This window comes from Camponotus vicinus, unplaced genomic scaffold (assembly GCF_025532165.1).
Source record: "Camponotus vicinus isolate PSW18456_S1 unplaced genomic scaffold, iyCamVici1.0 SCAF_9, whole genome shotgun sequence".
NCBI lineage: Eukaryota > Metazoa > Arthropoda > Insecta > Hymenoptera > Formicidae > Camponotus > Camponotus vicinus.
The window spans coordinates 8685984-8700160 of NW_028141981.1; the positions used below are offsets into that span (position 1 = coordinate 8685984).

Here is a 14177-nt window from a genome sequence, read left to right on the forward strand (position 1 = left end):
CTCTCCGCGTGACAGAATGTTTGTCGTCGAATATTATTCAGCTCATCTTTCGGATCAATCTTAGTTTATTGATAATAATAAATAATATCGTGATAGAGTTCTGTCGATTTTTTACGGATTTTTTATAGAGAAAAACAGGTCGTATGGTGATCTAACTTGAAATTATTGTTCGCGATTTTCTCGCCCATCTCGAGAAGCAACGCGAAGGTCTCTCCTCCAGCATTTTCCAAAATTTTCGACACTAACGGGCGTCTGTCGTGCGTGAGGACGGTAGGAAGCGAAGAGGATCTCTAATATTTCAAAGCGCGTTGAGAGCGGCAGGCGAGCGAGCGCGCGGAATGTGCTGGGAGTAATTTGAACAAACGTACGACAACGTCTCATTTGTCACGCGAGTGACGCGCGAGGTACGAGCGACACGGTGTGCCGTGTGTCTACGCGCCAGAAATACCGGCGATGGACACACTTTTTTTGTCGCCCGTCGCCGACGCATCTGGACGGAATCCGGTCGTAATGAGAGCTACGTGTCAAATGATTCTTATTTTCGTGCCGGAAGGATAGAAACGCGATCGGTGGCCCCGGACTTAAAGGGGGTGGCGCGGAAATTAGGGCAGCTCTTCGTTTCGAACAATTTAAAATTTCGCAAATTTCTTGCTTAAAAAAAGTATGCCTTATTATTAGTGTAATTATTCAAATATCGATGAAATAGTGGCATCGACGATACTGTCCCATATTAGAATATTAAATTAAATTAGACGAGTCTACGGCTGGGTCCAAATCTCTCTTCAATCACGCGCAGAAATATTGATTTCGCGATTACGGTGAAGATTTTTACATCCAAGTCCGACCCGAAACCCAGGCTCGGTACGACCGGGACATATCGGCCAGTGTTTGCGAAGCGCAAACGCCGCTAATTAAAATCTCTCGGCCCTCCTCGTCCGGTAATCAACGAATGCCCTCAGGCTGTGAGAATGGTCAACGTTTCTCGAGCTTTTGACCCTTTTACCTAGCGCCCGATCGTTCAATCGGGGTTTTGATGGTTGCGAGCAAGGTTTTCAAACTATTTGAACCGTTTGAAGATTATCTTGTATCTATTTCCAATGCTTTAAAAATAATACAGCGTTTCATGTCTATATATATTTTGTCGCGATATATATGTTTTACTAAATCTATTATCTAGTTAGTTAGAATCTGACTAATTAGAATAAAATCTTGGGCGTTTATTCTAAGATTTTTTTCAACGAAACTGCGCTCGTCATTCGCTTTCGCGTAATGTACGATCAAACTTCGTTTTTAGTAGTAATATACTTATGCCACAGGCGCCAGACATATGGAGTCTCGGTTACGGGCTCGCGAAACCAATGACGTTTCATTTTTTTATGTTCTCCTAGGGTATCGCTCGTGGATGGAATAAATTTTCGGATGGACGAAACATATGCTACCTAACATCCGTGAAGATTCATAATTATATCGATCGTATTGGGGGTTGAAATTTATACGAAAAAAAAAACAGTTACATAACAAAATTATATTATTTTTAATATTGCAAATTATATATATATATATTTAATATATAATGCGATCATCAAAATGCAGCAAAAAGATGCGCGAATAAGAAAAAACAAAGAAATTTTTATAAATACAAGAGAATTAAAAATATAAATTTCATTATTTAATTCTCTCTTTAAAGCCTGTACCTATTTTATATAGTTTTCATATTAAATTTATATCTAAACGATACAAAACAGTAATAATTTGATAGATGTATAAAGAAATTTATTTTAAATTATTATTACGTATTTTTTATCAAATTTTTTCCAACCAAGTCTTTACAAATTAATGACATTTTATGCTGTATATTGACATTTCAGCTTCAAAGCGCAAGTTCCATTCCGGAACCGGAGGAAAAGAGTTCGCTGCTATTAATAATCCCGAATGGCGCGTGCTACTGCGACAGTCGTATGTCACTAACGGGTGGCACGAAATGTTTGTTTGGCCGCGGTGGCCACCGGTTTGACAAACACGGCCGTGCAACGAGGAGAATATATCTGACGGATAACGAAGGGGAGAAGCTTAACCAGGGGACATTTGATATTTTCACAAGCTGCCAGACAGGCATCGCGACGCGACGCGTCGCGTCGCGTCACATCGGATAGAAATAGTGCGGGAGATCGCGAGCTTCGAGAGAAGGAGCGAGCGGAGAGATTTATCAGCTTTTAATGGCCCGGCGCTCGTAAAAAGCTGTAGCCGAGACTTTGTCAACGACTTTGTCAAAGTTATATCAACAGGGGCTCGTTGCCAACAGCTGGCCCAGGCTGCCAAGTTATTTCGAAATTAACGGCGACTTGTTTATGGGTGACGACACCACCACCGTTCGCCGCTCTCCGAATCTTGGTCGCTGCGCAAACGGCTCTTCGGGGAAGGCGCCTTTGCGCGAGACTTTGTAGAACAATTTGTTTACGGGGATGCATCAAGCGGAATAAACGAAAGGTCCAGAGCCGTTGTCGTTGAATGGATCGCGTTTGGCGAACGCGCCGAAGCGAAATGTTTATGCGACGCGACTAAATTTAAATGACCGAATTTTCCGTTTGTGTTTGACACTTCCTTACCACCAAACGCGTATGTCCGAAAGTTACATATGTGAAGTTAGTATCTTCTTTCACGTAATTTCGATGTATAATCGTAGAATATTAGCTCTTCTCCACAAATAGTTTTCAAATCCTTGATGCGTTTCAAATTTAAAGTAAATTTAACGTTTAATTTATTACAATTTACTGAAGATACTTTGGTTTAAGATATACATATACATCTTTCTCTAGTGATACTAAATTAGGTATAAAGTGCATTTGCTTTAATTTTCTTGTTCGTGCAAATATGAGCGAATGTAATAATATTAATATTAATTTGAAAAGCTACACAAACTTGTATGCAATAAATAAAAGTTTAAACAAGTTAGAAATTTAAACAAATTTAAAAAACATTATAATGTATATATTAGACTTGTTAGTATTTTTTATCATGAAATAAAAATTTGTCACTCATCGACCAATGAGCAATAATGGAGTTGATGATATCAAAGTAATATTGATACAGATAAGTAGAAAATCTAAATTGTAATATATTCTAAAATCATTAATATTTAAAAAAATTATTATTATTATATAAGTATCAAATTTTATATCTTTATATTTATGTAAAAAACAAAAATATATTTAGTATAATAATGTATGTTATATAAAGAATCTATAATTTTTAAATGCGCTACATTTTGTACGGCACTCCGGAATTTTGCGATTGCCAAGCAATATCTCGTTTAAAGAACGAATACTTTCAAAAATGTAACGAATTATCCGCAACATATTAAAAATCGACGCGTTAATGTGCTCTAATATATCCAATGTGCTTGTCATGTATAAGCCATTTGCGATTTGTGACAATGCTGTAAAAACACTGTCATAAGTTATTTAAGTATTTAGCTCTCCTTTCAGGATAAACCTTCCAGGTACTGAGCTCTTCCACTAACGTAAAAATATGTTCCTTAGAAGGATATATTATATAATTTTGTGTGTAATGTAATATAATTTGTAATTTATTTTATAAATGAGAAATTATACACCTATATCTTATTTTGGCAGAATTTTAATTAAATGATTTTATATAAATTAAAATTAAAGATAAAAAAATTTTCGCGTATTACAATATTTATATAAGAATATAATTAAAGGTTTTTCGATTGTGTATACGGTAGATTTCGATCAAAAATAAATCTGATGAACAATAACACATTAAAAGTAAGTAAATTGATACATTATTATAACGCAATACTGAATAAATTCTTGCGGAATATTCTGTTTCTTGAATTTCGAATCAATTTTTCATTAAATGATTTATATATATTATTACTTTTAATTACCTTAATACGACTAATTTTATTTTAATCGATTTTGCATTTGTGTTTTATTACGCGATCTCAATCCGAATGACAAATTACATTTAGATCATCAGAAAATCGAACGATAAAGCATCGAATGAAATATACTTGACTCCGAGTAATTGTTAGAGAAATAATTATTACCTTCTAATAATTATCGCCAGCTGCTAATAATTTTACGACATAATGCAATTTGGTTCTCCGCGCGGCCGAGCGCCGGGGAGCTGAGTCGTTGCGCTCAGGATGTTTGAGACGCGATCAGCTTATTCCACTCCGATGAACGGCCAAGTAACAATGATGCGATTAAGCCCCTTGGCAAATTACGCCATTACACATTAGCTACATGTCTGTTTGCTTCTGCCTCTTGGCACTGCGCTTCCGTTCGTGTGCTTAATGTCAAGCAAGTCACGCATAACAAATTGAACATTCAGCGACTGTCGCGCATTTAGCGTGAATACACGCGCTTTTATAACGATTGTCCAACGTTTACCTGTAAATCAGACAACAGCGTGCGCGCACAGGTGATCTAATTTTAATGGCCGCCGTTGTGAGATTTAACGACGCGACGATAACAGGTTTAATAAGATTGACGAGCGAGCTTTGGCCGATATTTACTCTTCTCGAATCTCTAACGCGAAACAAGATATAGATGGCGATAAATAGATAACAGGATATGACAGATACTCATCTATATTAAATTCCAGTCGGGTTAATCATCATTGCCGCGGGATATTAATGTTGACAGCCTCTCGGTGTTAATATCTTCAATATTCTATCGTTACGCGCGCATTTTACGTACATGTTTATTAACATTTTCATCGCGTTATTTTTTCGCGGGGATAATAATAGGAGAGAGAGAGAGAGAGAGAGAAAGAGCGAATGAACCGACCGATTTACGGTCAGTAATCGGCAGCGATCGACCTAATGATCAGCGGAGGTAGATGCAGCAATTAGAAGAAATGACAGTCCGCGGTGCAACGGAAACGATACCGTTGGGAGAAAAATCGATATTTGCCGCTTCGTATCTTGGGAAATTGTCAGCGTTGTATCACGCAGATAAATTCACCGTTGCTCGTTTAATGAAAGTAGTGGTGATCGCTGAAACGTTCATCATCGGGGATTCGATTCGTGGACAATCAAACGTTCGTCACGAGCGGCAATTAATATCTGTAGGGTACCACAGGCGTCGGGATTCTCGAGGGCTTATTGCATTTCCTTTTCCGTTAACGAGGAAACGATATCGGCGTCGAACTACGATGATGACGTTTGTCGTGGTGCGAGACCGTTTTATCGATCGCTACGCCTCGAAAAATGAGTCACAGTTCACATAGCCATATTGGGAAAAATCATTGACAGATGGGGAAATGGTTGAAGATAATTAAATAGAGCTCAATTAATTAAATCCGACAAATTCAATGCACGCTAATTAATTACCTTGATTAATTAACTAAATGTAACTATTGAGACGCAAAAGTAATATGTATCTCTTCCACTTGTGACTCGACTAAAGAACCAAGAATTTCAATTATATTCAACCTTAGCATTTTTGCTCTCTTGAAAATGTTTCGAATTGTCAAGATTAAGAACGCATCTATCATTTGATTCATCAGAAGAAGCAAATGTTTTACGTTTCCGTTTCATAAAAATTTATCAACTCAACCGGAAAGCAAGTTGCGGAAAATTTATGCCGAGCCGAGTTAAGAAGTAAAACTTGACAATGGGCAATTTATTTTCCGCGATGCCTGGAATCCCGCGCCGCTTAATTACTAACTTCCGAATGAGAATAACGAGCGACAGATGTTCGTCGGTGGTGCGACGACTCTCTCATTCGCGAGAGACATTTTCCATTTTCCATGGGAAAGGACAGTCGGTGAACTTATCCACGAGAATCCCATAATACTTTTCGCCGCGTGCGTTTTTCTGCAAATTACTGTTCGCAATATCCTTGTGTAATATCGCAAAATAATTACGCACTTATTTGAAATGTGAAATTGTAACATGTCGTTAATCTCTCCTTGTTTTCCCTCTTCTTTTCATCTTCTATTTCTAACCGTTCGCGGTACAATGAGGATACGAAACCAGTTTCTCTCTCCTCCCGAAAGTTGTTAGTTTTCTTGGCCGGTCTTACGCGGTCGCCATAAAATTAAGTCGACACTCACGACTGCCAAGATCACGCGCTTAGATCTCACTTTGTGCGCAACCCTATGATATCACGATCGGAAAACACTCCGACTTGGCCGTCTACCAGGCCGCGCGATTAGGCTACAACGTGCTCCAGTAATATTGTAACCACGTTTAACGCAAACACGTCCGCCAACATCCGCCAACGCCGGCGATCTTCGCGTGCGTGCGAGGCATAAATTTCGTTTCGCAGCGGGTATTTCGGCGCGCGTAAACCGCGAATCGACGTGTCAACGAATCGCCGGCGATTCCCTCGACAAGGTTCGCGCCGTGGTCTGCGGTTGACGTCGATTAATCACATACGTACACATGTAACACACACACACACATACACACACGCAGACTATCGGGCGTGTATTTGATCGTGTGCACTCGTTCGATGTGTGCGATTGTGTATGTGTCCGCACGTTGCCGGCAACGACGCGGCGGTGACTTGCAACTACGCCCGCCGCCGCCTATCATATTAACGGGTAATTGAAAGATATCCGGCCGGAAAGCGGCGCCGTGATTTTTTGTGATGTCACTACGGGGCCCGCGATCTGCGGCCAACGATCGCGGGGTGACTTGCGCCCGAGGCGCGACCACTCGAGCGGAATCACGTCATCTCACTGTGGGATACTGAGTGTGCACTGTACATGCAGGAGACGCTCGTTATATATAGTCCTCGACTTACCTGCCTAAAAGCAGTTTCTGCTAGGATCAAAATTTGGAAACAATTGTCTGACGCATTTACATTGCTGAAAAATTACGAATATATGTTTGACAAGCTTACGAGATACTATAACTGTCATGTCACGTCTGTGATCGAATTATTTATGCATCTATAATTTATTCGCTAAATAAAATTGCCACCATGCAAATCGAAATGGTCGAATAAAGTTTATTTAGAAAATTCGCTACGATCATTTCTTGTTCATTTTTTTCTTCGTGATCAATAATTTAACATTATAAGATTTTCTTTTTGATATTAAAATATTTTGTTATTATTATACTATTAATTAAAAAAACAGTTAAATATCCATTACATTTTTAACTGACATTTTTAAATAAAGTTTCTAAAATGATTTATATGTGTTATTTTAATATTTTTCATGTCGGAGTAATAATTGTTTTAATGATACATTCTGTTAGCAAAGCGATATTGCTAGCCAAAATGAACAAGATTATCCTGCATCAGGGTGTGTCATAAAATCGCGCACGTGTTAAAGTCCGTGACATCGTAAACAAAGACGCTCTTCGCATTATTAATAATAACCGGTGATCTCGCTTCGGCGGGGGAGACAGGGGAGGAAAGCTCCCCGGTTTCTCGGCGTTTAAGTTGGCTTCGGTTCGTGACGGGGCCGCCGTCGTACGAAAACATTCCTCGTCGATTTACTTTCGGGAATCCACACATAAACGTTGACGTATTTAAGGGAGGCTGTAAACCATCTATTTCGGTGTCTCGGGTGCCGCGGATGGTCGCAACGTCCCGGATTATGGCTCCATGCGTGACGCGGCGCTAACATTGTGGAATTTTCAGTCACTTCCTCGATGACCTTTCGTTGCCGGAAACATCGCGACACATTTACGACGTGTTTCATTACTGGAATGCCAAGTACAAATCTTTCAAGCGATCGGAGTGGTTGCGCGAGAAGTGCATTTATGAAAATGGAATCGATACAATTTAATCCGGTTTTATATCATACATACACGTATATTTTTTACGTTGCTAATATTATTCATTTTTCCTCTCCAAAATTGTAATATTAGAAAAATAGTAAAACTAATAAATTATCATGGAAGTATAAAATATGTTTTAATTAATTAATAATGTAATATTAACAATCAAAAGGTTGAGATTCATCGAGCTAGTCCTATGCAACGCAGAAAATTCGTCGCATTTAGATGCGATAAGGTCGACGAAAGTTTTGTTTTATCTGCCAGTGATATTCGTCCTCGTCTTACAACGGCTGCCGGTTATATCGGAATTGCTATCGCTACCAGGAGGAGGCCTCGTCGCCGGGCAGATTTGCTGGTTGAACGGCGGTACGACAAGGAGTTATGATATCGGCGCCGATCGCCGCGCCAAGTGAAAACACGGTGGCGTGAGTAATATACAAGGATAGGGCGATCTTTTATAGTGCGGAAGACCCCGAAGGGAATGATCCGCGACTACGTCTTGCGGAGATAGGATCGTTCTAACCTCGGCAAGAACGAGAAGAGAGGGTCAAGGAGGAGCGAACTCGGAGCAGTCAGCAGATTCTAGTCGTAAATAAAAGCATGTCTGCTACCAATCCTGTTTGCCTTGTCGTCGTGCTGCGCTGTTGCATCTTCCAAACGGAAGTTCTCGAAGTGAACTGATAGGGAAAAATCCGCCGATCAGTTGGAAATAAGTTGCGAACGTCGTTGTTTGTCGATCGTTCTTCTCCTTCTTTCTAAATGAAAAGAAAGAACAAGAGTCTAAGCCAAATTCATCATTCGCGCCCTAAAAAATGTGTCCTTGCATGTCCAGAATTAAGAATAAAATTTAAAATGCAGTCGATTGTATTCGAGATGTTCGTCTACAAGACTACCGACTACCATAGACTTCCGACAAGTCTCCGGTCGCACACATATACTCGACGAGGAGGCCGGACACGCGCTGGATTCAAACTCGAGCAGCATCATCGAACGCTCATTATTCGTATTCCGTTAGACGTGAACAGCAGCGGAGCATGCGGAATGTCCGCGTGAGCAAATGACAGCGGGATCGGTCGGGTGAGCGATCGATCGGCCGGGAAAGTGGCACGGCACGACCAGCTGCCGTAATCGAGGCTGGAACTAAATCCGCGTGTCTTCTGCCAACGCGAAGGTAATCAGGGCTACGAGGTCTGCAATTACCGGTGGGCATTATCGGCGATAGTAGCGCAGTATGGTAGCTGTGCAGCTTCGCTATCGCGGTATGATGATAGCCGGGGACTCGAGTCTTCTCTTTCTCTCTCCTTCTCTCTTGCGATTCGCAGAGGTGAGTCCGGCACCCTCGACGGAGGAATATTAAACGCGATGCGGCGGCGGACACTGCGTACGTACACACTACCGATTAGACCGGCAGGACGCCTGCGATTTGAATGATTAGATAGGGGGTCGACGATTCGGAGATCTCGCTGGTGGCGCAAATAACAGCCTCCGGGCAGAAGAGCGACCGCGTTCGTGACCGGTAGGCACGCATATCCCGGCGCGGCGGGTCGATAGTTCGCTCGTTCGGCCCAAGAAGAAGAGCCCAGAGCCCATGCGGGAGATGCCGGTGTATTCGTAAGTACACGTGTCTGATTGAACGACCTAGCCGGTCGTTCTCCAACCTCATCCTCCTTTTCCTCCTCATCCCGCGCCATCTCTTCCTTCCTCTTGCCGCTGCTTCTCGACAGGTGCGTCGGCCGGCGATTAATGCCTCGATCGTCCCGTGGATCAAAAATGCTCTTAAGGCGAGCTAACTGCGCGCCCGTATACGGTAATTTCGTGGATATGAGTCCCGCGCATCTTGATTTCCTATCCGCTTTTAATCGTAAGTGCGAGGAGGAGAACGTGTTTATGGGAATGGAGAATAATTTCAGGAGGCGGAGGACGCGTCCGTCCGAGGAAACCGAACCGGATGAACTAACAGAAGCTGAACCGGGTTTGAATAAATCAGAATCTCAACAATACTAAACGTTTATATTGCATTAATAATTGTATAGTGAATGTATTGCAAGAACATAATCGCTTAGTTTATCCTGAATTTTCACAGCAGAAGCTAAATTCATTTCAAGTTGAATTTTTTAATAAATTCTGCAATTTAAAAAAAATTAAATATATTGTTGACATATAAATTTCCATAGCTGTTTATATTTTTTATTGCCAATATGATTTCTATAAAAAAGACATTGCATTTTTATTATTACGTTATAATATTTAGCAATTTGAAATCATTCTTAAATTGGTTTTATGTAATTATTGAAGATATATATATCTATTAAAGATATGCATCTTTTCAAATTCCTTATTTTTAAACTTGAGAAAATTAATAACTCTCACGTATGATGAAGTTGTGCTTGCACATTATTTTTTATTCATATATTATACAAGAAACAGAATATAAAATCTGTATACATATATATCATATTCTTCAAAAATTTGTATCAAAAACTGATGAAAGCCGACGAAAGACTACGGTACAAACTATTATATTCGCGCGTATCCGTGTTATATTTATTGCGTTCATACTGGGTGCACTTAAGCGTCAGCGAGCGGACGGAAACGGTAAACGCAATCTAGGATTAAAGTTCGCGGAACCCTCGCTCGTTACGTCGCGGGCAACGAGCCCGTTCTAATTAACCGAGAGAGCTGAATTATGCAAAGGTGCTGCGGGGTGCACGCTCACCGGAAGTTACGGCGCAAATTCTCGCGGCGAGTCTACTGATGATAGACGCGAGAAGACGCGTCGTCGCCGCCGCCGCCTCCTCGCACCGCCGCCTCGTCCATCTCGCCGCCGACGTCGAGCCGCGAGAAGGCCTGCGTCCATCCTCGCAATCCCAGCGCATCCGCGGCATCGTCGCGCAGGCAATCAGATACCGCCCGCTGACTCCGAGGAGACACTCGGTGGAATCCGCTCCCCGAGTGTCCCGCGTTTTTTGCTCCCGCGCCGTCGCCGCTTCCTGAAGTCTTCATTGCCGCATCGGCGTGAGAATCACGCGAGACGTTTGCATATGCGTTGTCATTAGTGTTCCTCGGTTGTGTGACAGAGATAGAGTCGAATTTGGTCTCCGGCTTGACCGGCTTCATTGGCCTGTGGATAAAGCGCGACGCGCGCCATTTATCCAGGTTCTCTTTATTGTAGGGATAAGGATCGCCCGGAAATCGCACATAATCGCCGTCGACGATGTACTCGTCTTTTACGTCTTCCACGTTCGGGTTCAAAGTTGCATTCTTGTCGCTTTCTATGTTAGACTTCGAGTCCTCTTCACTTAATTTTGCGTTCGGCGATTTGATTGGATCGCTTGGATCAGCTGATGGAGTTTCGAAATCGATGTACGTAGCGTCTTTACGTGAGTCTATGTAACTGGCGGTGGAATTCTCGTAGCGTTCTATTTCGTCCTGAACGTCCTCGTCTTTAAAGCGAGATTCATCCTTTTGTGTAGATTCAGAAGATAGACGTGCAATTTTCTTGCGATGATCGGTTGTTTGCGACTCCTTTAAAGAAATCTCCATCTCTTTGTTCGCGATAACATTCAATGTCTCGGCAAGATTGTCGGTATCCGATGATCCGTCAGGATCCTTCTTACTGCTTGAAAACGTTCGAGATTCTAAAGAGGGCAAATGAGACCGTTTAATGCTTAATGAATTATTAGAATTGTTAGATCTTTCTTCCTTCTTCCAGCTCTTTGAATCTAGCTTTTCTTTACCCTGCTGATTTAATGTCTTAATAATCTCTTTAGAATTCTCTGGATTTGTAGAGAAGGCTGACGTAAATCTTGAACATTTCATCCGCGTGGTTTTATCGATGAGAACAGAGTTAATTGAAAGTGTCGCGATATTACTTATATATCGATGTGTATAACGAATCTGCATGCTTGCAGTATGCAATCTCTTGCTGGACACGTAACCGTCTGGTTTCTGCGGCAATCCAAAATGCTTGATCTCCGTAGGTTTTACAGCTTTATATCCGGAACTGGACTGGTCGATCTCTTGGTCTTCCAAGGCGTCTTCGGTAGACTTGACAACTCGCACGTCTAACTTTGGCTGCGGCGCTTCAGGACGAATCGATACCATTTCCATATTTTCCACGTTATCAGGCAACATATGGTCTTCCTGAGCTACTGTATTCGATCTCATCGCAAGAATCTTCCAGGCGGTGATCTCGGTATTCAAGGTCGCTCCTTCCGGAACATTATATTCTTCGTCAATCGTTATTGGCTCCTTTAACACGTCTGGCGATGCCTTCATGATTCTTTGAAAGGATTCAGAATTCAGAGACGAGTCCGCGTCAGTCTTTCCTTGCTGCGACGTAATTGAATCACTACTCGGCGAAATTAGGTTTGCCTGATACGACGGAGTCGACAGATATTCCGCGGTCGTCCCTTTCAAGTTCGACGCGTCCGGCACTTTCGTTGAAGCGTTTAGCGACGAGGAAGCGTTGCTCCTTGTCTCATCGGCGATAATATCGCTACTCTCAGAGATCGGAGAGGTGTTTCGATGCTCTTCCGCGGCTCTCCTGGGACCCTCGGACGCAGGCGAAGGAGCATCCTCGACATCCGGCTTCGACTGTTTTAGGTTCACTCCCAAAAACTGTTTCGTGACGTATCGCCGGCTCTTTTCGGCCAAGTTATCGTTATCGCTCGCCTCGGCGGCCGGCTCCTCGGCGAGTTTCACGCCCCATTCGTAACGAAACCCCGTGTCGGGGTCGCTCTTCGGGTTATCGTTCGCTATCATCTCCGCTCGGTTCTCGCTACTATCGGCGGATTCGCCGTCCGTACGTATTACCGGCTTCTTCTTCTCCTTCTTGTCCTTCTTCTCGTCCTTCTCGTCCTTCTCGCGTTTTTCGGGCATGTTTGGCTCCCTGACGGGCGGCTTCGAGTTCCTAGGAGCGAAATCCGCGATCGCGCGCGTCGACACGCCGATATTTCTATTTAGAGCGCACGATTCTAGAAACGGTTGTTTCGTTCGCGGTGGCAGGCGATAACAGTGTCTCGGACTCGTGTAACGACGATAATGCGCGGCCACATCGGAATCGTCTCTTGCCGCAAATTTCATCATGATTCTCTCCGATCGATGTACCTCGCCGGGATCGAACCACGCAAAGTTAGAGTCCGTTTCGCGTTGTAAAATTTTTCCAAGTTCACTCGACTGCGACGAGATGTAAGTCGTCGACTGTTGAATCGCGTTCGCGCGTTTTTTGCCGTTTCCCGCGTTATATTTCTCGGTGCGGAAATTCCCATCCACGAACTTCGTCATCGATTGCATCGTGTTGAAATTGGCCAGTTTTTGATTAATGACGCCGACCTTGCCCGAAGAGTCCGCTGGCGGCTTCGAAACCGTTATTTCTGGATGATCGAGCGTTGTTGCTGCGCGATCGATGGTCACGATCGATGTGTCAGCTTCGTGGCTTCTATCTTCTGTAACTTATTCGATGACTTACGTCATGTAATATAGCGTGGCAATCAGAAAGTTAAGATATTTGTAGTTTCTTATTAAATGTGCATCTTCTTTTCTAATATTCTACTTGAGAATTATAATTTTAATTGCGAATACATGTCATTACTTTTTAATTAAAAATATAAAATATCCGTGTTTATTAAATATATTATAATGTAAATAAAACGCGGTATTTAATAATAATATCATCGTAAAACCTCATCATGCATATCATCTATTATAAATGATGCAATTTTCATCTTAATCTGCTAGTAAAAAAGCAAATAGAATTTAATTTTTGTACATTATATAAGATAGATTACGTAACGATCCATGGCAAAAAATAACCTTTATCCCAAATACAACATTGATATGCGGCTCACCTGTGGGTTTATTAAATATGTCCTTCAGCCAAGTGAGGAACTTCTCTCGCCCGCCCACGGTCTTCTCATCGATATGCAAAACGGATGCTGCGTAAACACAAATGTCGCTTTAAGAAATGTCATTCTCAAAATCGTCGAGTGCGTGATATCTTATGACGCGCTGTATATTTATAACGATGAACGCGAGATTGCACGGTCGTGTCTGATATTTAGGGCAACTGACCGGCAGATAAATTCCTCCGGGACTTGGGGCCAAACAACCCCCGTACAACATTGGCTGGATCGCATTGTCGCATCGCACCCCTCGAATTCGAAGAAAACGCGCACATATTTCGTAGATTATACTGGCAAAATTTTGACGATAGATTTTTGTGGATTGCCTGATCTTTGATTGCTGCAGGATCTTATCGACCAACTCGTCAGACTGTCTTTTACCGAGACTATTTGTCTGTCACCTCGTCTGATTTGTCGCATACGACTTCGTTTGTTATAAATGAAAAGCGAGTGGATATGATTTGCCTTGATCGCTGATGTCGAGTTTACATAAAGCTAGTAAAGAA

General features: G+C 42.1%; 2 protein-coding genes across 7 annotated transcripts in view; one reads left to right on the forward strand and one right to left on the reverse strand.

Moving 5' to 3' along the window:
• LOC145976652 (uncharacterized) overlaps positions 1–14177 on the forward strand; it is a 193622-nt gene that overhangs the window by 146289 nt on the left and 33156 nt on the right. The window lies entirely within an intron of this gene.
• On the reverse strand, positions 10150–14102 carry LOC145976974 (uncharacterized). 2 transcript variants are annotated; one of them, XM_083108563.1, is made up of 3 exons: positions 13841–14102; positions 13618–13704; positions 10150–13215 (listed from the first exon to the last, which is right to left on the reverse strand). In XM_083108563.1, exons 1-3 carry the CDS (start codon positions 13944–13946, stop codon positions 10517–10519), a joined length of 2892 nt encoding a protein of 963 aa, XP_082964689.1. In that variant the 5' UTR covers positions 13947–14102; the 3' UTR covers positions 10150–10516. The 2 variants fall into 2 exon arrangements, with proteins under 2 accessions (XP_082964689.1, XP_082964688.1); XM_083108562.1 differs by having other exon boundaries at positions 10150–13221.